Source organism: Anser anser (assembly GCF_964211835.1).
Source record: "Anser anser genome assembly, chromosome: 3".
NCBI classification, from domain to species: Eukaryota; Metazoa; Chordata; class Aves; order Anseriformes; family Anatidae; genus Anser; species Anser anser.
This window is the reverse complement of record NC_139722.1, coordinates 104,909,535-104,934,340: the sequence shown is the minus strand read 5'-3', so window position 1 is coordinate 104,934,340 and position 24,806 is coordinate 104,909,535. Positions and strand designations below refer to the sequence as shown.

The 24,806-nt window shown below is 42.5% G+C and overlaps 1 protein-coding gene across 7 annotated transcripts in view; it reads right to left on the bottom strand.

Moving 5' to 3' along the window:
* The window catches only part of ALK (ALK receptor tyrosine kinase), a 305,848-nt gene that overhangs the window by 233,431 nt on the left and 47,611 nt on the right, over positions 1-24,806 (bottom strand). The window contains exon 1 of one of the 7 annotated variants that reach the window (XM_083827806.1): positions 1,027-1,914. The exons of the other annotated variants lie outside the window; for them this stretch is intronic. Within the exon in view, the coding sequence (XP_083683932.1) occupies positions 1,027-1,258 (232 nt within the window). The 5' untranslated portion in view covers positions 1,259-1,914. Of the gene's footprint in view, positions 1-1,026; positions 1,915-24,806 lie in introns of those variants that run through there. 7 annotated transcript variants of the gene reach the window in all.

Here is a 24,806-nt window from a genome sequence, read left to right as displayed (position 1 = left end):
TCCTCTGACAGAGAGCTTGATCTAGAAAAGACACTGAGCTTGGCCAATCTGACAAGACTCACTGTGAATCAATAAGGTCTTTTAGAAAATTTAGTAAACAGCAAAACACAATGAGCACAGCTATAGTAAACTCATAAAAAAATCAAATGAAAGAAACTATTGCTGAAAACTTTAGATGGATGTTTATTTTTATTGACAGAGTGAGCTGCATGGCACAAATGAGCACAACTGTGGGAATTACAACAGCAACGCCACCGCACTTTATATCTATACCCTTCTTTGATAACATTGGCAGGCAGTTTCAGAATGAAAACCACACATCTTCCTTTCTTTTGCAAAGTAAATTGGCCTTTTTGTTTGCAAGCCGCTTGCACCTGTAGTCCTAGCTGCACCTTTAACTGTCTGACAGTGCAAGTATCTGTTCCAGCACTGAAGAAAGTAAGCTGAACTGGCATGGGTACAGCTGCTGAGAAGTACTCTAAGTTTACATCCCATCAGGGAGTCAGGAGCATTGAGCCTTTTCATAATTTCTGGTTTCAAACTGGGAGAAGAATTTTGAAACAGTTTCACAAACTGCATTTCTTCTTCCAAGGCCTGCCTAATATCCCTCTGTCAGTGACAGTATTAGCAATCACAGAAACTATCAAGCGGGAATTTGAGGTATTTTAAAGGTTCTTTTCATACGGCTTAGTAAGTAGAAATAAGCAGGAGAACATTTCACCTTAGCAGCCAACCCTGTAGGATTCATTAATAAACTGACTTTGGATTGCCCATGACTACAGTTTGAAGCATCCTGGGAAATGAGTAATTGCATGAAACGTATTTGTATTAAGAAACTGTCATTCAAAACTGTTGTAGAGGGTTATCTCACGTTGAAGTATTTGCTGCATGCCGTAATGCTGTCTAAGAGCATCTTCCCCCTCTCTAATCTCTGTGCTATGGAAATGACTGTGTGAGCTCTAGACACACACTGAAGCTGTCTTGCTTTGCACATGACAAAAATCACCCCAGATTCAACCCACTCACATGATATGTGATATGAGATCTCAGAGACAAACATCTGTACTCCTTCAGCAAAAAATGCTTTGCAAAGGTAAGCAGCCTTCTTTCCATCCCGTTTACTAAAAGAAATCCAGGCAAGAAAAACAGGGAACGTGCTCTTCTCCCATGATAACTGTATTTCAGGAAAGACTCTGAGCTCAGGATGTTGTCTTAAATCTGTGAAGTACACTAGAGCACAAAAAAAGACCAGCATCATTCAGATGCCCTGTAACGTGCAAAGAGAAAGAAAGATATGAATAATTTGATAAAACTTTTGACTTATGCAGAGATGATCAAATGATGCAAAAGAACAGCATGTTAAGAAGATTTTTACCACTAAATAATTTATTTCACTACCTGGAAATCAAGGCAACTCTCTAACAGTTTGGAGGTCAAGGCCACATTTTCTCTGGGACATTTACCCCATATCTCAATGGTAATAAGGGCCCCAGTGAGACATTCTGATATCAACGACATCTCTCTACACCCAGCTTCTTCTCAATATCTTGCTGCCTCCCCCTCAGATGTCTGGGTCATTACAACCTTCTGCTCATGGATGTCCTATAGTCATTCTCCTGGGCTGCTAAGAAGGAGTCTTCAGGAATTGGGCATATGTACAGACAGGTGCCCCTCTTCCTCTTTCTGCTCTGTATTTTATATCCCTGCTCCAGCCCTGGGACTGAGCACAGGAGGCCTAGGATTTCTCTTGCCATGGAGAAGGAGAACTTCTCTTGGCCCTGGTACCAGGAGTTGGTAACAGAGGGGAAGTTTCCCCTGGCTTTTAGCAGTCAGATACCTCTCACTAGAGGTGAGTAGCACCCACAGAACACTGAAGGGACAGCAGGGGATAACAGCAGACCGATTCTCATGGTGAAGTACTTTGTTCTTCTGTGGAAAGACAACCAGCATCCATCAGGCTCATGCAGAGTTTTAAATGAATATTAATATGCTACCTGGCCATCCACCCACCCACAATCTAGCATTTATCAGGGAAATAGTGCAAACTTGTCCAACATGCTCTTATTGCATTGCAGAAAAATAGTAATTAACCTGTTTTTCTGTTTCATGCTATCTGTGGAGCACACCTGCTTACACTAAGTTGATCAGAATCCAGTTCAGTACTCGCAGGAATTAACATCATTATCTCCTTGTACAGACTGCCTGAGCTACAGATTCAGTTCCCCAGCTCTCAGTTTTAATCTGCCAGTACTTCTGCTTTCTGACCACTGCACCCTGGGTTGCATATCATAACATCAAGAACTTTCCCTACTTTTCTGTTTCATCATGTGAAGTGCTTCTCAGGGCAGCAGCCTCTGTGTTTCCAATAGCACCTAACCCACTATTTTTATGATGACCACCTAGAAATGGAAACTTTTGCAACACGTCCACTAAATGCAAAGCTAAGTCAAACTCTCCTGAATCCTGAGGCGTGCAAATTCAAAATCCAAACTGGAACCCTGGCTTGGAGGGATCTGTATCATCTCACATCTGTATCATCCTATCACTGCAGAGTATGATGCCACTTCTATTTTAGTCTAAAAACGATTTATCTCCATTGACAGGTCAATCACAGTACTGCAATCAAACTCTGCTAATTTAAGTCTATTTTTGTGAAACCTTGACATTGGACATTGGACAATCAGAATTGATAGGGAATGAAATAAGCAAGATTGCCCAGAATTTTGTCTAACTCTTTTAAGATAATCTGTTCAGTTTTTTTTTTTTTTTTTTTTTTGCCTTGAGTTCCTCAATTTGCTAGAAAATGCTTCTTTTCCATTAACATAGATTCAAGTATCTTTACCAGCCACAGAAACAGATCAGAATGCTGCATGCCCACAGGTTCTCTTCCTTTCCTCTGACCAATTTTGCAGGTGGGGGGGGGGTCAGTTCTAAAATGATCACTTCCTTAACCAAATTGAATGACACTTCCAAATAGTATAATTCTAGTTCACAAAAATCAGCTGTGTTAAAATATTGTAATGGGACTTTATAGTAATGCAGCAACTATACTTGGCTGCACAATGAAAAATGCAACAACCTCCTAACCTGTAAACACAACCTCGGGTCAAAGTTAAGCTGGGTTTCTTGTCCTTGTACAACGTACACAGCAGCAAAAATCCTGTAAACTGAAATTATGGTCTCAGTAAAACCTGATCAGTCCCAGTGCTTCCAGTGGTCAAGACAGGTTACTCACCAGAACCTGGGTTAACAGTGCCTTTATTGATAGCACTCTGGTGCCTAAGAGCCTCTAAGCTGTGTCAGCTTTTATTTTTGGTGGACATAATATAGGAACGTAGAGATTTCAGCTTGCTCAAAGCTGAATCGGTTCTGCAATGCTAATAGAAAAAAGCAATAAAACCCATCACGCTGTCACTAACGGGTTTTATATGTGTCTGAATGTACACAGAGAGTAACTCTATTGATTAAATTAGGATTTTTTTTTTTTTTAATTGTCATTCTCTAGAGTAGAACAGCATTTTAAGATCGGTAGTGAATTCTATTCATCTGGGGAGTTCATCAAGATTATGTGGCATTCACACTTTTAGCATGCTCCACTCTTGCAATAAGAGCAAAACAACCTACAGTACCTGCCTGTAGGGTTGGTTTGAAGTGGAAATAAAATTCAGCGCAATCCATAGCTATCATAGGGTTAAAAGCCAAAGATTTTGCTAATATAGAAATCCTTTATGTGCTGGTTAAACATCAAGTATATACTTTATAAATTTTAAAAAATCTTTGTGGTTTAAGCAGTATCTCTACACTATCTTACTAGGGCCTGAGCTCCAGGCAGTACAGAACCAGTGAAAAAAACTAAAACCAAGTGGGATACAATCCAATCCAATACCTGCCTTCTAGTAGAATCAGAGAAACAAAGTTTCTTCTGTCGATGTATTGATTTGTCCAGACTTTCTTTTTTTTTTTTTAACTTTTTTTTTTAACAAACGTTCTTTAAAACTTAACCTCACCCTGACATGGAGATGGTAGGGAGGAACGTGATATTTATTTGCTTTTGTTTTTAACTGAAGAAACTTCTGATCCTACAGGTATACGTGACCTGAAAGAGCTAGAGGAGTAGGTTTTGTCACAGGTGAAAACAAAGAAAGGCTTTCAGATCAGTGAATTTGCCTCAACTGAAGGGAAAATACAATTGTAAAACATTCCTAAAGAAACTTACTGATAAATTCAGCAAAATCAGAGGAATTACATGCAGGACAAATAGAGCCCAACCGTTCACAGATTTATTTTTCAGTTTAGGCTGTTTTGTTTTAAATCCAGTACATGGATGACAACGAACCAAGGGTTGCAGCTGACGCGCCTGAGGGCAGGACTGCTACCCAAAGGCACAAAGCCAGGCCGGAGGAGCAGGCCAACAGGAATATGTGGTGTGCAACAGGGACAAATGCAAAGCCCTGCACCTCGGTAGGGCGGATTCCCTGCAGCAGCATGGACTGGGCCCTGCCTGCTGCCTGGCTGGAGAGCAACTCTGCCAGAAGGCATCTGCCGCACAGCAGGCACAATGGGAGCCAGCATCCTGTGCTGTATTGAGAAGAGCATAGACAGCAGATTGAAGGAAGAGCTTGGTCCCCTTTATTCAGCACATTTTAGACCACTACATCTAGTTTGGGACACGCAGTACAACAAAACATCAGTTAACTGTAGGGAGTTCAGGGGAAGGCACTGAGATAGTCAGGGCAGGAGCACTTGCCTTTAAGGAAAGGTTATGGGATTGAGGCTTGTTCAGCACAGGGAATGGATGGCTTGGGAGGACCTAAGAGCAGCAAGCACCCAGGGTGAAGTGACTGAGAGGAGGAACCAAGCTTATTGTAGGTATATCTGGTGGGAGAACAAGAGACATGGTCATGAACTGGGTCTCGGGAGTCTCTGACTGAACATAAAGAAAAAAAGATAAATCACTATAATAATAGTAAAGCAGAGGAACTGGGGTCCAAGGGACATACGCTGTTTCCATCCTTGCAGGTTTTCAAGCCCCATCTGGGCAAAGCCATGAGCAACCTGGTCTGAATACCGTGTTGGTCCTGCTTTGAGTGGGAGGCTGGACTAGAGACCTTCCGTATTCCCTTCCAACATGATTTATTCTAAGGTTCTATGAAAATAATAGTTTTGACACACAACTCATTTTAAGATGATTTAGAGGACTGGTGGGTTTTGATTAAAATGTTATCATTTCTGCTGGTTTGGTAGAAAACCTACTTTAAATTATTTCCATCAGTGAAAGCGCAAAAGCAAAATTCAGCTTGCACTAATCCCAGCAGGTCAACACCGAAATATTTTGCCTAGATATTTTTTCTGGCTCCCTGGGAAGTATGAGGCACTCAATAGCTTCATTTTGTGGATTGAGAAGATAGTTTACGTGACCTTATCATATCTGTACAGTTTCCACATCACAGTCCAAAGCTAAGAGATGTGATTTAGTCTTGTTTGCACTAGAAACACACCTTCCCGGTGTCTGGGGAACATTCTGAAAGCTTTGCATGTTGCATGGGACCTTGGTATAATGACTATAATGTTTTTATGACAGCTTCTTGGTACTTCTTTGTAGAATACAATACTGCACAATTTACAACTGAAAAGATCAGAGACTCAAATCTTAGCACTGAACTTTAAAACTCAAACAGGATTTCTTCTTTTTTATTTTTGTTTTTCATTCTATTTGTGTTTTAGGATACTGGCATAATAATGCAACAATAATTCTCTAAGCACAGCTTAATCTTAAACAATAATAACAAATGAGTTTCATTTGATCTGTTCAAACACAGTGTGTTAGACAAAAGCACCAAGAGTTGCTGGTGCTAGAGGGATATTGGCAGAAGCTGTTTCCTCAGTTATTGAAAGAAAGAAAAGAGACCATTTTTAGCATGTGCTGAGGCAATTGCAGCAGATTAACTTTAGATCAATGAGTTGCTTGATTATTCTACTTCACTCTTGAGTCTCTTTCAAGGTTCCTCTTTACCAGCCAGGAAAATAAATACATGGATTTAAAACACTTTCCCAGCCTTTATCTTCATTCATGAAGAGGGGATTTTTCAAAAGTGCCTGTGTCTCAGCTGCAGCAAAATGGAGGTGGTCAAAGTGTCACTGGGTGTCACTACCTAGTGAAGAGTGGGCACCCAGAGGACTCCTACATGCAGCTTCTCCTGATTTTGACTGGGTTCCCAGCCTACAACCATAGAATTATGGAATCATTTAGGTTGGAAAAGACATTCACAGTCAAGTCCAAACACCAACTTTACCAAGAATTGTAATGGTGTTTTGTATCTATTGTTGGTACCCATATTTATAAAAGAGATATTGCTTCTAGTTGAGAAATAAAAGAAAATCATGATTTCCATTTTTGCTTATATGAATCCCTCTGAATTCTTTGCAATTTCTTTCTTCATCTCCCACCATTCTACCTCATCCCCAGTTCATGAGTCACTTGGAGGACTTGCAAAATACATACTACCTACCTAACCTAACATACTTACTACTAACTTACTTACTACCAAACCTAACATACATATTCTTCAATCACACTTTGTTCTGAACAGAGCCTGGAAAAGGTGTGTGAAAGAACTGCCTCCTCCACATCCACTGTTGTTAGGAGTCACACATGGTCAGGATCCAACTAGCCCCTAGAACAGGAGGCTTCCAGGAAAGCCTTTTCTCTGAAGACATAGCACAGCTAGGTATTTGACACCACGAGATTGGTAGATCTATGCCCTCTGAGTTTAGAAAAGTTTTGTCAGGAGTGCTACTATAGAAATTTCCAGGCCCTACTTAACTTTAAAGATCTTTAAAGATCTGGGTTCAATTTGCAGGCAACAGAATCACAAAGATGAGGGTTGGAAGTCCTCTAGTCTTATAGACTTGAAGGGAATGTGCACCATGCCCTTCCCAGGGATGGGAATGGGGCTGATGGATTCTCCAGGTCCTCCACATTCTTGCCTTTCCAAAAACCTGGAATTTTGAAAGTGAAACTCCAGGAAAACTCTCTCTTAAACAAACTCCTGCAGCATATGGGACTTCTTATTCTTCAGCAAGTATAAGGAAAATAGTTGGAGTCATTATTTTTCTGAAATCAAAATCACCTAAAATCAAAATCATTTAAAATCATTATTTTTCTAAGCTATGCATGTTTCATACATGGGGTCTGCTTAGCAGACAATCATTCCTCTACCATCCTATGGCAATCTGCCTATGCCCTGAAGCAGAACTCAAGCTGTCTTGAGTTTGTTATTATTCCCTTTGTTTGGCTTTGTTTTGTTGCATGTTTAAAGCAAGACATACCTCCCTTTCTGGACTGACATCAGGTTCTTAACAAGAGTGTTCTGGGATTTCTCCCTCATCTAGCAAAGTCCTCTGTCTTTTTTTGTGCAGAAGGTAAAGGAATTTTAGTCATATAAATGCATTAGTGTTCAGCAATTTGATGAACAGAATTATATATTTGTACAACACTGCAAATGAGTATCGTAATATTTTACTGCCTTGCAGCTAAGAACACTGCTGCAATCATTTGCTTATCTCTGTACACAAGATATCCATTGCTCCTAAGGGTGGGAATAAAAAATCTATCAAGCTGATAGACATAGTAAAACAACTGTTAACAACAGCATTTTTAAAAACAAAACAAATGTGATAGAAGCTTACTTACATCTTCTGATGTGCACCTAGAAAATACGGAAGGTAAACTTATCCCTTCTTAGACAAACTTTTTTAAGAACTTGAGAATAGGACTCCTAGGCTTACCATATTGTCTTTCACTTCTGTTTCTGCCTGTGGTGACCTTCTACAAACCATGTAACCGTCCAAGGCCCGTTTGTCTTTTATTATGTATTTTGTGTCACTATTTAACTTTGCAAAAACTCAAGAGGCTATGCTAGCATTTTACATTTTTCTTGCACTACTTAACGTGCACATGTCCAAAAAATCTTAATTTAGAAACCTAAAATATAGCTAAAATATCTGAAAATATCTGAGCATACAGAGAACAATAAAGCATTTATTATCATCAGATAACAATTATTTTATAACTCCATTAACAGACACAAGCCGAAAGGATATTAAGTAGAGATGGGTGAACTGGAGCAGATACAGCAATATACAGGTTGTTGATACTGCTTCTAACTAAACTCCCATCTCATTTGCATTACAGCATCTTCTTGATGTTTCTTCCTCCCCCTTCTCTCGTCCACCTCTCATTGCACATGAAAACACAGACACCGCATGCATTCCAATGCACTCTCAGTTCCATCTTGGATAGGGATCTGACAGAGATCTGGATTCATACATAAGCCTTGCTTTTCTTCCAGCTGAGGTTTAATCATATAAAGATCACACGAGTAGCACTTAAACATTTGCCCCAGTCTTGCAATTACTCTTATACTAAACTAAGCTCTTCTGGAAATCTCCAGGTTTCTTAGGTTCTTACTTGTATGGACCAGAAGGCATGCACTAAGCTTTCCTCTAAGGAACAAGCAACACCACCATTTCAAGGGTATACTAGTATATGAGAACCGGAAGGCAAAACAATTACATGGAAGCACTGTTTACCTTCCTAAACTTGGTTCCATTTGAGTGCTTCCATTTGAACAAATATCATAAAGAGTGATGGATGAGGACTAGGAGCCTGGGAGATCTTCATACCTCTTTTAAACAGGCAAGGTATGTTTAAGGATATGATCTTCTGGTGCTCTGCAGGCAGGTGTGAACTTGCTTTGCCTGCTTGCCTTGCTTTGCATGCTCTAAGTCAGGTAAGAAAGTAATGATGCAGAGCCTTAGTTACCAGTGCCAAACCAGGTGAGTGTGTTCCCCCCTTCATCAAGGCACACTGGCTCAGCATAAGGATTGCTTTCTAGTGGTCATATAACCACCAGCAGGTTGAGAACACCAACATGTGTTCTCATCTACCAGGAAAATATCACGTGGACTAGCCTGTGGGAACTTCGTACCTTCTGAGACTAGACACAATCCCACAGCTGCTCCCCAAAAAGCTGTTCAAAACTCTGTGGGGCTTCCAACCCTGTGTCCATCATAGAAACAAAACCTGGTTTTGTTTGTTTCTTCTCTTTTTCTAATGAGAGTGCCACTTCTCCTCACATTCCTTCAGCATCAGTCTTCCTATCAAATAGGTCCAGTCTTGACTGTAGCAGATACTGTAGTACAAAGGCTCAGTCACAGAATCATAGAATGGCCTGGGTTGGAAGGGACCTCAGAGATCATCTAGTTCCAACCCCCCTGGCACAGGCAGGGATGCCACCCACTGGATCAGGTTGCCCAGGGCCTTGTCCAACCTGGTTCTGAACACCTTCTGGTGATGGGGCATCCACAACATCTCTGGGTAACCTGGTCCAGCACTTCACCACCCTCTGAGTGAAGAATTTCCTCTTAACACCTAATCTAAATCTCCCCTCTTTTAGTTTAAAACCATTCCCCCTTGTCCTGTCGTTATCGGACTGAGCAGAGTTGCTTTTCATCTTTTTTATAAGTCCCTTCAAGTACTGAAAGGTCGCAATGAGGTCACCCTGGAGCCTTCTCCAGACTGAACAGAGCCCCAACTCTCTCAGCCTTTCTTCATAGGAAAGGTGCTCCAGCCCCTTGATCGTGCAGCTAGGGCTAAGTTGTACAGTAAGCACATAATCAGTTAAATTATAGCATGTCCCCAGCCTCCGTGCACAACCCAGGCCCAGTCTGCGAAGGAAGGAGCAGAATGGCACTGCAAAGCCTGGCCTCACTGCCACCTCCATGCCTGGTCCCAGCCCCTGCCGAGAAATCCTTCCCTTGCAGCAGGATCAAACACAGGGGAGCCCAGTGGGCGGGCAGTGCTGCCTACTCTTTCCTCCTGCCTGGTTTGGAAAAAAAATCTCATGTGAGGATTATTTTTTTTTGTCTTTTTAGCCACTTTATGACTGGTCTGTGATCAGCAAGGCATGAGGGAATGGTGTGATATGGCCCAGGGTGGGCATTGACCAAGACGGACACATCCAATGTGAGTGTGATCCCCTCTTCATTTGCCTGCCCCCATCGGGACTTCCTCTTCCCTTTGGCACCCTGAGGTGGCCTCGCCACCTAATGAGGACGGGGACAGCCAAGGTTTTGCTCTCCCAGAGCCACCCTGCGCCTGCCTTTCACTTCCCTGCCAGTGCTCCCAGGCCCTCGGAACACGGCAAGAGCCCAAAGAGGGACATCCAAATGGTCCCATGAGCCCTGCGTAGGGGCTGCTCTCTGCAAGTCCCACTCTGCTGAGGTGGGCGGCATGGTTAGGGGTGCCATGTTCTTCATCCCGCAGCCCTGGTTTGTCGGCACCGTGGGGAGCCTCAGAGCCCTCCCAGACGTCTCTGCTCATATCAGCGCACTGCCCAGAAGGGGTGGAATTTTAATAGGAATGGGTTTATTTAATAGGAATGGGTTTAATGGATTGAACAGGGGTAGGAATAGTCAGCGATGGGGAGGCCTCCACGTTCCCTCGCAGCTTCTGTCCCTCGCAGCACAGGCAGCAGATGATGTTTTCCACCGGACACCCGCTTTCCTGGTGCCCAACCCTGAGTCTCGAGGGCGGTGCTGAACGTGGAGCGCGGCGCGCTGCTCTTAGGGGACTGATGGCAGTGCCTGGGGCTCTGCCAGCGACCCTGCAGGCAAGCCCCAGTGGTGGGGCAGCTTCTTCTCTCGGATGTGCATCTCCAGGGCCTCCCGCACATCCTCATGCAGGAACAGGGCCTCCGCAGAAAAGAAGTAGGAGGGGGCAGGACGGGAGGGCAGCAGCGTGGGAGCCGTGCGGCATGCCATCCTGTACGTGTACCTCCTGTGGGACTGCTGCACCATGGTGGGGAGAGCTCCCAGCTTGGTCTCCAGGGACTTCCTCAGGGTGTGCATCCGCAGGAGCTTCCAGAAGCCCAGTCCTTGCTCCAGCCTTGCCACGGGACGAGGATCCGCACCAGCGGGCAGGGTGCCATCCTTGTGAGCTGCATCAGAGCCTGTGGTGGGGGGCAAGCCAGCCTCGTGGCGCACAGGAGCCATCTTGACGAGCTCCTCGGCCTGTCTGAGAGGCCCAGCATCGCGGGGAAGTGTGGCTGCCCCCTGGGTGTTCAGCGCTGTATGCTGGGGAAAGAGGCTCCTCTGCTTTCTCTTCCGCAGCACTGGCTGCCACCAGGACCTGAGGGATGTTCCCTTGGCTGGGCGGAATGAGCTGGCCGTGGCCCCGTGCCGGCAGGAGCCGCTGGAGTCCCGAGAGGAGGAGGAGTACGGACAGCAGGAGGGTCTTGCCTGCCTGGCAAGGAGCCGCTGCTGCCTCTCCCTGACAGCCTGGCTGCAGCGCCCGCAGTCCTGATCGTAGCAGAGCAGCGTGCCCATGGGTCTGCTGCCCACCCAGAGCAGGCTGCTCCTGCAGCCGTGCGGCGCCTCAGCATCTGCAAGAGAGGGGGGACGCGGAGCGCCGTGAGCAAGTGTCTGCGGGGACGGGCCCTGCGCCTGGGCCAGGTGGGCAGCTGGCCTCTGGAGGTGGGGCCCGGCTGCCCCAGAGACAAGCGTCTGTGCCATGCTCTGGAGAAGCCTCTCCGTGCGACACTGGCCTCGGTGGCTGCTGTCACCGGGGGATAAGGGCAGGAGTGAGACTGTGAGGTCGCTGCCAGCTCTGTGACACCACCGAGCGCATCAGAGAGCCCAGGCGCAGGGCACAGACGCGGGACCAGGGAAGGGCACCCAGCAGGGCCAGGGGCTGGGGGCTCTGCAGGGAGCCCCTGGGCAGGAGGCTGGGGTAGGCCAGGCCCTGCTGGCTGGGGAGAGCACTTCGTAGCTGTCAGGAGAGGGCAGTAAGACTGAGGAAGCCATGCGTTTCACTGGCCTCAAGGCTCCTGAAGCCTCAAGGCAGTACTGTAAAACACTTCCTCAAACTGAAGCACCTCTCTACCTGGCAATACCCACTCCTGACTTTAATAGTGCTGCTTTTCCTGGCCACGGCTGGGAGGTTCTGATGAGTTTATGGCAGTTGCTTGACCGGTGGCTTATTGCTATAGTTTTGCCTTTGCCTTTTTGGCTGTGGTTGATGATGCTGAAAGGATTTCTTTGCAGCAAATGGCTTGACTTAGAAACCTTGCTAATTTTTTACTAAGGATCTCACTGATACAAAGCTTTCTTTGAAAAGAGGAAGGCAATATGTACTTGATATAATATATGTGACAGCCAGCAATTTGATTCTTGATGGTCTCATGCATTTCCTGTTAGTTACCCATGTACAAAGCAGGCACAAAACGCACAGATCAGTTGGGGGATTATCACTTCTTGTATTTTTAAAGCTACAGTGAGCCCCGTGGAAAAAAAATTTACTCTGAGTATAGCTTCCTTCAGTTGTTTCCATGTGCACCCAAATGATCCTCTCAAGATTTGATAAAGTCGAAAAAAATAAACATACATATATGCACGTAATAAATACATGCATATTAGCAATTTGGCTGAATGACTGGAAGTAGAAATCATCTATCAAAGCACTGAGTTTTGGCATTTTCTAGAGCGTATTTTTTCAGATCTTTCACATTCATTCCAACAAAAAAATGAAGCTGGGCTCTTTGTCCAAAAGCCTTCAGATTTCGAAAAAGATAGTTAGGTTTAACATTTAAAAGTTAATTCTCTCTTGACAATGTTGAGACCTTCCATTATAGCAAAAACTATTATTAGCATTCTATAACCCTTTGTAAACGGGCCCATTGTTCAAATAAACTGATCTTCACAGCAATTGACCTTAACATTGCTCAAAAGCCTGACAGTCAATTATCTTCTGATCTCCCTTCAACGGGCCTCGTGGCTGGAATAACCAATCCATCAACTGGAAGGTAAGCATAATAGTGTCTCATGGGCATTTCCTTCATTACTTCTGCCGTAAGCACCCCGCTGTACAATAAATTCAGAAATTCTGTCTCAATCCCTAAAAAGCAATGATACACCTAGATATTCTCCCTTAGCATGTCTCTGAACACACAATGAGAACCATGATGAAAAATAACTAACGGGTCGAACGCAATGTCATCTAGTTCTCAGCAACACCATCAGACTTGTGCACAGTACTAGACTACGCCTCCACCAAGTAAAATAACTCCATTAAGTCTTTAGGACATGAGTTTTGAGGGTGCTCAGGAAGAAGCAATTCTCTCTCACTCTTTTATTTCCTGTCAGTATAATCCTGCTAGGGGCCTGGGACTTGCTGCTGGCAGGGGCTTGCAACATGGTTGAGAGCACAATACTCAAGACCCTTTCCTCTCCCTGGCTTCCAAAGTGGGATCCCCTCTTCTCCACCCACTGCTGTGACCCTCGCTCTCCCTGTTCAGCCCACGAGGACAGGAGTTCTGCCTGAGTGAGCAAGAAGAGCCTCAGCACAGCAGCACTAACCCTGGGGATATGCACAGGTTGAGGCAGGGATGGATATTGCGGGTACTGCAATATTGCTGCTGCCTAAGATTCTCACATTGTTGCTAACCTGGTCGTTTAGAACCACAACACTGTGATGGCCTTAATACATCACTGCTCCCCAGAGCCAGCTCAAAGCTAAACACACCATTTACAATGAAAGTTACAACAGTGAGGAGTTTCTTTTCAACAAGTATCTTCTGCACTTGAAGCTTTGTACTTAAGACTTAAAAAAAAAAAAAAAAGTAATGTCTGTAATGGCACTTCTGAAATACCATACAAAAAAACCTTGCAACAAGACAGTTTATGGTCTACATTAAGGGTGCAGCATTTCAGGACAAGCCACAGTCTGCTGGATGTCTCTTTGTATGTGAGCAGAACTCAGACTCTGTACAGCTGCTCTTTAGCTGCAGTGCTTTCCAGCAGTGTGAAACAGAAATGGTTTAGGATTGAGACTACAGGACTACACTCCACATTTACATGCTCGTTCTTTTGTATATAAGATGGAGGTCATTGACTCTTTTACTTGTCAAAATTTGTATCCCTAACTGATGATCGGATTTTATAATTCTCAGCTCCAAGGAGTTCAACCCCTTTGGTGGCTTTATATATTTAGCAAAATTCTCCACTGTTCAGGGTAAATAATAATATACCTCTTGCAGAAGCTGAAGAAATGCCTGTCCTGGGCTTCAAACTCTGAAGCCCAATGCTTACAAGGAACATATAAATTATTAAAGACCCTGTGAACTGCAACTCCAGGGAAATATTAATGGTTTTTATCACTTGTGCACAGCAAGCCCAAAGGGAAGTGGCCACATTAGTATGAGTGTGAAGAGCAGATGGTATAAGGGACAGAATCCTGAAAACATTCTGTATTTACTTTTTTATAATGCACGATCAACTGTAAAATGTGCAGAAAGTGCATCTTCATTAATCCAAACTCTGCTTTACAGCTACAGACATGGCAGCAAGTTCAGGTAAAAGAAATGAGATCTGAGGAGAACAACATAAGATAGGCATATTTTACTTAAGGCTTGGGTAGCCTAAGTCTACCAATTATTTTGGCTCCCACTTCATCTTGGCCATTACTAAAAGATCCCAGAGTAAGTCATTTCATAAGATACAGCATCACAAGGAAGAGTATCAGCCAACTCCAGAAAGCGTACATGATTTATCAGGATCCTAGAAGACAGTGTTGTGGAAAAATGGAAGCTTTGTATAAAGTCCAGCCACACTGGAGGAAAATTACATTGGTTGCCACTGCAAGCATTTACTAATTCTGTTGTGACCTGACCTATCATCTCCAGTCAAAATCAGCTCCATGTCTCTATGTGCTGTCTGCACACAAAGAAATACATTCCCTGACACAAAAACCTCGTGCTCCAGATCCACAAAAAATGTGTGGCTGGCAGGGATGGGAAGGGATACTGCAGCAGGAACACAGGTACCTTAAAAACACTTGGTAGCTAATATCCTGGTTCACATATGGGTATGATTGCAGTGCTACACATATCAGCACCAGATGTATGACATTGAGGTTTTCGTAGCTTTTAATCAGTGAAAAACAGGGTATTTTTGACAAAACTGGGATGCGAAGCACGGGTTGCCAGGAAGGTCCTATTTGGGAGAATTGCTTGGGACTACATACCCAAGTTTTACCTGTGATTTCATATCATAAAATCATAGAATGGTTTGGGTTGGAAGGAACCTTTAAACATCATCTGATGTGAGCAGGAACATCTTTCACTAGATCAGTTAGCTCAAAGCCCTGAACAAGCTAACTTTGAACCCTTCCAATGTTAGGGCATCCACAACTTCTCCAGGCAACCTGTTCCAGCTTCACCGCTCTTGTAAAAAAAAAATTCTTCCTTGCATCCTCACTAAATCTACCCTCTTACACCTTGTCTTGCAGCTGCTAGGTACACTGTTCCCTTATGCTGGGAAAGAGCTGCTATGTTATGACCTACAAGTGGTTATGTTTTGATGCTGAAGCTTGAGGGAGGAATTACTGAGGGTGTGTGAAAAAGAAAAGACACCTCAGTGACAAAAGTAAGAACTTGAGCTTTTCTCAAAATGAGAAATTTCTATAACACATAAGTGATATAGACAAAGTTATTGTCTAACTGGTAACATCATGTTATTCATTCTGCATTGCTTGGTTATGATCTGAACCTCCTTCATATCATACCTTTAGCTAAAAAAAGGAAACACTGCTTAAGTGGTATGGCAGGATGGAGGAATCAGGTATAGATCAGTTATAATTAAGAAGGAAAGTTTCTCTCTCATTCTTTATCCTTTACAAAGTTTAAAAACTTGATTTTACAATTCCTTTCTGAAAAGTAAATAGGCCTTCGAGGAGGACCATCAAACAGATACAACATGCTTTTTGTTTGTGTGTTTTTAATGGCACAAATAAAGAATTTCTGACAACCCATGACAGAGCAACAAATAGGCAACCCTAGCTGCTATTATTAGTCTATCTGTGAACATCCACAGAGGACTGCTGTGAGGAAAAAAGCATTAGAAAAAAATAAGAAAGTATCCTGCCATAATTTAAATTCATAAATGCAGAAAATATGAACACATTTCATTGTAGCCTTTAATGCCAGGGACCTTGGCTCATAGTAAGTTAAACGGCCAACAATATATGTTTTATGAAAATAATTTAGCATCTCTTAAACAGAAGTCTGGCTTATTCATCTCATATGTATGCAGAACTAACACTTGAAAAAACAAAATGGACAACAAAAGCTACAGGTGTATTTACCCAAGTCTTAAAATGACATTACCAACTCAACTTCGGTCCCAACACCACTGACTTGCCACTCTTAGCATGAATATTTTGTAGATTACAATAGCATGCATGTAGATAACATTTCTCCAGGTCCAATTAGCATTATTTCATCTGAAGACACACAGATGGAGGGATGATGAGAATCTGCAGTGACCCTTGTGGTACCACAAACCCAGAGAACATTATGTCAACAAATGAGTGGAAAGTAAAGGATGTGGCTGTACAGGTACTAAAGCTGATGCACAGAAATGGGCAGGCTTATAAGGGAACTTGCAGATGCAGACATTTTGAGAGGGAAGGAACTCATCCTGACCACTGAAGTTGAATGAGTTAGTTCTGTTACCTTTGGTTTGGTTTTAATGGGAAGGGGGAAAACAAATAAAAAAAAGCTTGAAAGCTTTCAAGCTGTCCTGCTCAAGAAAATAGGTGGCTTTCAGAATCTTGCACACACTTGAAATAATTCCTGACATCACCTGGAATCAAGCCTTGTCATAAATTCACTGACATGGCTTTAGATGTAATCTGAGCTCTTATATAGCAATAGTCCTCACATTTCATTCAATTGGCCCTTCATTAAACCCTATTCCTTCTGTTTAAAATAGATCTTCTGGAAAAGGCATCCAGACTTGAAGGTGTTGGCAGGCAGAGGATTTGCTGTTACACTTAGTACTTTGTTTCAACACTTCATCACCCACCTCTCCTTGAGGAGAAATTTGTGCTTCAAAGTGGGATTTGTCAGTTTGCATGTAGAGGTCCTTCTTCTACTTTGCTCTATGGTTTACCATCCATAGCTCCTCTTTAAAAGGAGAAAAACAGGACACGAGGACTTCAAAAGTGACCCATGAATCTTTTCCCTAGTCACCTAGCTGGACCAAGCACTTCAATTCTTATGCTAAAGTATTTTTCTTTGTCTACTGAATAACTTCCTATGCTTTTCTTCAGTATGATACAAGTCAGGTGAAGGAAAGGGATGACTAGTTATGACCTTCAGGGGCGAGCATTCAACCAGGAAATGGGATACTAAGGTTCTGCTTCAAAGAATATTCAATAGTTATACTAACAGCAAAATAGCTTCTAGAGAAGAAATTGAGAGAGATAGAGGGCTTTATTGGCTGAGATTGTCACAAAAAAAGGCCTGGAGGTCACATGAAATAGCTTATACTTTTAGAGGATGCCTTCTCCACCGGACACATCAGGTTTGTTACACTTCTACACTAATACCATGTCAAATACAGGCAGTGCAAACTCCAGGATGTCTAAACCTAGCCATGTAGACATACCCTTAGTATCAATTTCAGATGGAGGATACTGGGTTTAGTGCATGATTATCCCTCTCTCTAGAAGGTGGCAAGAGTAACTTTAAGAAAATGTTACTTCTCTGTGCCAGAATGAGATCTGTAGCTAATGTAAAGGCCTGGATTTTCAGCCCTCTTGTGCCTAGTCCAAGCGTCTCAGATGAACGCTTACCTCATGCAAATGGCAACATGGTACATTATAAATAATAAAAAAGATTGTTCTTAATGAAATTTATAACAATAGTATAATGGGCTGGGAAACACCTAGCTCAGCTAAACTGTCTTTTCTGATAGGGAAATATTCTGGGATTTTTTTTCCAGGATCATGGGAAACAACACAAGCTGTTGTTTCTTTAGGGCAGGTTATTAGTCCCATACAGTTGACACAGAGCCTTAAAATATGGATTAAATATCTCTATAGTTAAGCTAAGATCAGGCCACTTGTGCACATAAACTATTTCATCTTCCTCTGAAGAGAACCAATTTGCAAGTAAAATCAGCTGTTCAAAGTTGGTTTTTTTACACTGAAGTTGGTAATTTTATCATTATTGAACGGTTAATTTTTAGCTAACATGATAAAACCAACAACAACAAAACCCCTCATCCATGCCTTTGCTTCCAGACAGCAAAAATACTCAGAAAACATTGAGCATTCGTGTGGTATTTCAGCGATTAATTTTCACTGTTTTTTTTGTAGCCCTCTACTCAGCAGGCACAAACTTAATCTCAGCTAACCTTTTAAAATGCATTCCACAGAAATTTGAAGTACAGAAACTCTAGTGCTACCCTGAACAGTCATGTTTCCCTGGGTCACGGTCCCTGACAAATACTGAGATACAGTAAGAAATTGCTGTTTGGCCTGTTACTAAATGAGTTCAGTTCATATCCATCATAATACGGGATTAACCCCAGAGTGCTGAAGAAGTCAGATGTTATATCTGTCCCCCTTTCCACAATTTACCAAAGGTCATGAGAGTCTGGGAAGGACCCCACTGACTAAAAGCTAGCCATTGTTATACCCATCTCCAACAAGGGCATGAGAGAAGACCCAGGAAACTACAGACCTGTTAGTTTAATCCCAGTGCCTGGAAAAGTTATGGATAAAAGTTGTGAAGGCAATTAAAGAACAAAGTAATTGAGATGAATGGCTAAAGTGTAGCTCAGCAGAAAGTGATGTGGGGGTACTGGCTGACCGTAGACTCAACATGAGGTGCATTAAACACAGCATAAGGAGCTAGTCAAAAGAGGTGATTCTCCCAGTATAGTTCGCATTGGTACAGCCTCAACTTTAATATCGTGTGCAGTTCTGGGCACCACAAAATAAAAGGTGTGTTAAGGTCCTTGAAAGTTTCCAGAGGAGGGCAACAAAGCCAGTAGCAGGGTTTGAAGGCCAGGGACATTTGGTTTGCCTAGTCTGGAGTAAAGGAGGCTAAGAGGCAACCTCATAGCTCTCTACAACTTCCTGAGAAGAAGGAGAGGTGCTGGTTTCTTCTCCCTGGCATACAATAAAAGACAATTATAATAATATTGTTATAATAACATTGAGTTGATTTTGTCTCCCCTCTCCAAGTCCCAGATTTTACAATGGCCTTTGGCAAAACAATGTATTAATTCAATGCCATTTTCATTTTAACTATATAGATTCCCACTTTTTTGTCATAAGAATAAATCATTGGCAGTTACACCTTGCTTGTGCACTGTTAAAACACCATGTAATGTGCTATGGTAATACACCTTTATGTTCTTTGTCTGTAACCATGCAGTTCAGTTTTCCACAGTTTGGTCAGGATGTACCAAAAGAAATGAGTAAGACCAGCTATTGTCAATAGCAATATTGCAAGGCATTGTAGAAGGAAAATTATTCTCCTAAAGAAAGAACAGGCTGTGATTTTGCTGAGATTCTACAGAAATGTGACTTTTATGAAATGATAGCCCCACCCTACATGATAGGTGTATTCAGGCCCATAGAACTACTTGATTGAGTTACATTTTGCAGAACTCATAGTGCTGGGCAATTTAGTCAGATGAGGATTTTTCTATCACAGTCAAGAAGGCAGTGTTTGGTACCTGTGGAGTAGCAGCCAAACACAGGCTGCTGTAAGCAATGGTGACTCCATGCATGACTGAGGAGTGGTAGACTCCTGCCCTAGCAGCCACTCAGAGTGAAAGCCTGAGCCATCCATCTCCCTAATCCTGCTGTATGAATTCCTATTTTGGATTCTGACATTCATATTTATTCAGCAATTTGGATTGTTTTATTTACATCCTCCCTACGCAGCTACTAGGAGGAAGTTATCATGCTGTTATCAAATTGCAAATAAAGTCGGGATATTGGATCGCAGCCCTCGTAATCCATCAGACACTGCAATTCAGAGGAAGATCTGTAGAACTGACTTGAAAGGCAAGGCAGAATCCAAACACTAATAAAATGGTCCCTAGGAGAGCCAGTTGGATTTGGAGGCATATAACCCAAAGGGGGGTCCTGGACAGCTGGTCAGTATTCAAGTATCACTTCCTCCAAGCTCAAGATCGATGCATTCCTATGAGCAAGAAGGCAAGCAAAGGGGGCAGGAGACTTGCATGGATGAGCAAGGAGCTCCTGGCAAAATTCAAACAGGAGAAGGAAGTACACAGCATGTGGAAAAAGGGACAGGCCACTTGGGAGGAATATCAGGACATTGTCAGAATATGCAGGGATGTGATGAGGAAGGCCAAGGCCCATTTGGAATTAAATCTGGCAAGGGATGTCAAGGACAACAAAAAGGGCTTCTTCAAATGTATCAATAGCAAAAGGAAGACTAGGAAAACTGTGGGCCCACTGCTGAATGGGACAGGTGCCCCGGTAAGGAAGGATACAGAGAAGGCAGAGCTGCTGAATGCCTTCTTTGCTTCTGTCTTCCCTGCTAAGACCAGCCCTCAGGAATCTCAGACCCTAGAGACAAGAGAGGAAGTCTGGAGAAAGGAGGACTTGGCCTGAGTCAAGGAGGATCGGGTTAGAGATCATTTAGGCAAATAACCCCAAGCACCAGTGCAGACTGGGGGGTTGACCTGCTGGAAAGCAGCTCTGTGGAGAAGGTCCTGGGAATCCTGGCGGACAGCAGGCTGACCATGAGCCAGCAATGGGCCCTTGTGGCCAACAAGGCCAACGGTACCCTGGGGCGCATTCGGAAAAGTTTTGCCAGCAGGTCGAGGGAGTTGATCCTCCCCCTCTACTCAGTCCTGGTGAGGCCACACCTGGAGTATTAGTGTCTGGTTCTGGGCTCCCCAGTACCAGAGGGACATGGAGCTACTGGAGTGAGTCCACAGGAGGGCTACTGAGATGATTAGGGGACTGGAACACCTGTAGTACAAGGAGAGGCTGAGAGAGCTGTGCCTGTTTAGCCTGGAGAAGAGAAGACTTGGGAGGGGATCCTATCAAGGTATACATATCTGAAGGGGATCAAGAGGATGGGGCCGGACTCTTTTCAGTGGTGTCCAGCAACAGGACAAGAGGCAGCAGGCACAAACTGAAGCACAGGAGGTTCCAGCAGAATATTAGAAAACACTTCTTTACTGTGAGAGTGACAGAGTGCTGGCACAGGTTGCCCAGAGAGGTAGTGGAGTCTCCTTGTCTGGAAATATTCAAAACCCATCTAGATACGATCCTGGGCAATGTGCTCAGCGACCCTGCTTGGCTTGGCTTGGACTAGCGGTTCTCCAGAGGTCCCTTCCAACCTCAAACATTCTGTGACCGTGAAAACCACTCTTGTGCTTTGCTTAGGTATACTCTATGCTGTGTAGATGCACACTGAACACAGAATCAGTCCCAGAACGGGCCACTCTGTAAGTCTAATGACTCAGCTGTACTATGCAGTTTTCTTGATAGGCTCAACAACTTACATCTTCACTTCTCCTTCAGTATAATAAAGCAAGTCTGATCTCTCTGGAAATAAACATCTCTGGAACTAAAGGAAACATGCAAGAAATAGCAAAATAAGTTTTTCCTTATCTGCAAATCTTCTCCATTTTCCTACTTTGCTCCTGCACCACTATAAAGTAGTAAGTCTCAACATGAGACAAGAAGCAAGTCAACACCATTGTCACCATTGCATGTGTAAGGAAGAAGTGAGGTCCAGATGAAAAGAAGGTTCCAATTAGTAGCAGGCAAGATACTAAAAGGAAATACCCTCGTAAGAATAATGCTTCATCCTTAGAATTTGTGAGATATCATCTTATCAGTGTGACTTAGTCTTGGACATCTCAGGTTGGCTATTAAAGAAAATCTCTTGGAGAAAGAGCATCAGAATGGGCCTATATTCATCTCTTATCTGTAACAGCAGGACAGAGATGTATACTAGTACACTTGAACAGGGAACAAAAGGGTCCAGACAAGGTTATTCCAGAAGCTCTGAAACAGAAAGACTCAATTCTTATTTCAGCCATCACTGAAGAAAATGAGTCCATGAAATACACCCAAGGATGGCAGTTAAAACACTGTATTGGCAGAACTAGATATTAGTCGACACGAGGATAACATCGATACCTGTAAAATGAGAGGGAATGGGACTGGCTCACTCACACAAGATGCAGTAATAAAGCCAGAGAAGTCATGTATTTCTTTGAATTACAGTCAGATAGCCCAGGAGATAATCTGTAATATTGTCATTTCATAGAAAGACAGAATCTCTGGCAAATAGTTCTGTTTGCTCATCACCTTCATGAGCTCATTGTTCATGAAAACCTCTCAGTTACTTTAAAAAAATGAATGCAAACATGGGAGTGTGCTACTCAGTCCTGGATAGAGGATAACGTTCAACTGTTTCAGAAGTGAGCAGAGAGAATTTTAAAAGGCTGATTATTGCTTCAGCAAGTTTTAGGGAAGTGAAAATACATCACGAATGGGACAGATCCGATTTTGAAGGAAATGGACACTGCTTTTAAAAGTATCTCAAAGCTGGCAGGACTTTACAAAATGCATGCTGGTTTGAAAGAGCTGTTTGGGAAAACATCCACTTGCACCTACACAGAAATCATCAACTGCAGCACCAGTATCTGAAGAGTATCGTCTTCAAGGGCAGCAATACAGATAAGAAAAAGAAAACAGGGAGGTGGTTGGATGGTGAGTAAGACCCCCTCCAAGGCTGACCCCCAAGCACAGGTTCACTAACTGAGCTCCTTGTAGATGACTAACACAGTGCTAACAGCCCTGGTTTCCTGCCAGGAAAAGGGGCTGTAAATTGTCTTTGTTGCCTCCCACTTCCTGGCAAAGTTAAAAAACATGTAGGAAACAGCCTGTCCATTCTCATCCTCAGGATAGACAAACCATCTTTGCTATTCAAAATTCAAAAATGCTGTTTCAGTGAACCAGCTAAAATACTCATTTAGCTACACCTAAAACCTCTGCTATTCTCAGTACATGGTCATATAATTAACTTTTTTTTAAATAGTAATTTTTTAATACAAGTGGTATTGCCTAAATAAAATGTTAATGGTACATCTAGTATATACTCTAATCTAGAAACTTAAAATGAACTATAGAAGTCTGTACAAACTAATACAGAAGCCTCTCTCTCCAGTAACAGCTTATATCATTGGTTCTTACAATTCTCAATTTGAAATGGAAATGTGCACAATCAAATATTTGTTAAAAAAATCTTATTCTCAAGTGACAGATGAGGAGCTACACAGAAGAAACCAAGATGGTGAAATTTCACTTTTTTGGGATTTTGTCTATCACCCTTCCAATAGAAAGCAACAAAGCAATCAAATATTCTCTGAAGTAACGGGAAACTCAGCATCTAACCAAGATACCAGTAAACAAACAAGGACTGACAAGAAAGAAAGAAAGAAAAAGAGCAAAACTCACTTCTCTTATTTCATTGGGGAAATAAGTGATGAAGTAATAAACAAAAGACACAGTTAAAAGTAATTATACCTACAAAGCAGAATGCTTTAAGGCATGTTTTCTTCCTGTCAAAAATGGAAACTAGATTTTCAAAACACTTGTACAACTGATAATTTTCATTGTTGTTCTAGTGATTCTGCAAAGCTGCTTTTTACATAAATATATATATATATATTTACCTTGAGAGCATTACATCAACAATGCAAATAAAGTAGGCAGGCAAAGACATACAGATGAACAGAAGGAAAGAGGGGAATGAACAGAAAGAGGGGGACAAAGAAGGCTAGCTATCTTACTTCAGTTAAGTCAAATAATTTGATTTTTAGGTAGTAGGCAGTAATAGCAAGTATATGTGTGGGTCAGTATGCATAATATATTTTGAACAGAAATAAAAGGAACAAAATAGATCATATTTCAAGAAAAGACAGAACTGGAGAATGATGAGAAAAGAGCCAGGAACTAATATAGCATTTTTTTTTCCATTACTAATATAGCATTTTTTTCTATTACTGTAGGACCAAATCTAGAGGCTGTACATCAGTGAAGGAGGCAGTTAGAGTATTACAGAATGGACATAAAATCTGTAAAATATATGCGGCATTATTCAAAATATATAGTCAAGTAGAATATTAACTGCAAATCTTCTGGCTCTGTCTATAGTATTAGGGTTTAGACAAAGCATTCTGGGGAGCTAACCAAGAGGAAGAAAATGGAGACATGCCCAGCATGTTTCAAGGACTAACAGGAATGTCATCAGCTAATAAGGATAATAAAGCCCAACAAATGATAGTAAGTATTTGCTACAGTAAGGCTATTTGCAAGCACTGTCACATCCTAGAAATACTCAAATTTGATGTAGACTCATGGCTTTATGGATTTTCCAAATTTGTTCCGTGTAATGACTTTAACCCCTTCTACTGCCTCCTTTCCTAAAATTTAGTTTCAGTAATAATAATAAAAATCACAGTGAGGCTAGAACAAGGCCTGAACAATATCCTCAGCTTTGGGTTCTCCTTGGGCTCCTGCCTCGCCTCAGGACTTTACAAAGCGGAGTATTACATCCTGCCTCCCTCAGATGCAGTCCCTACAGAAGGACATTAATGAGTCACCTTCAGGACTTGTTTATTTAGCAATTCCTTGCAGGACCAACTCCAGCTAATAAAGGTGGTCCAGTTATTCCTGGGGCTGTAGAAGAGAATATTTTGTATGTCTTATTTTCTTCTTCAACTAAGGAGTACAATTCAGGCAACTTCTCCCTTGCTGATTAATTCTTTACTTGCAAGTAACTGTTCTGAGATTAGCATACAATACATCAGTTTATCGCTTTCACAAGAGGTGCCATCAGGCCCTGCAGGTAGCCTTTCATCAAACAACCTTGTACACACAAACTCCAGAAGAG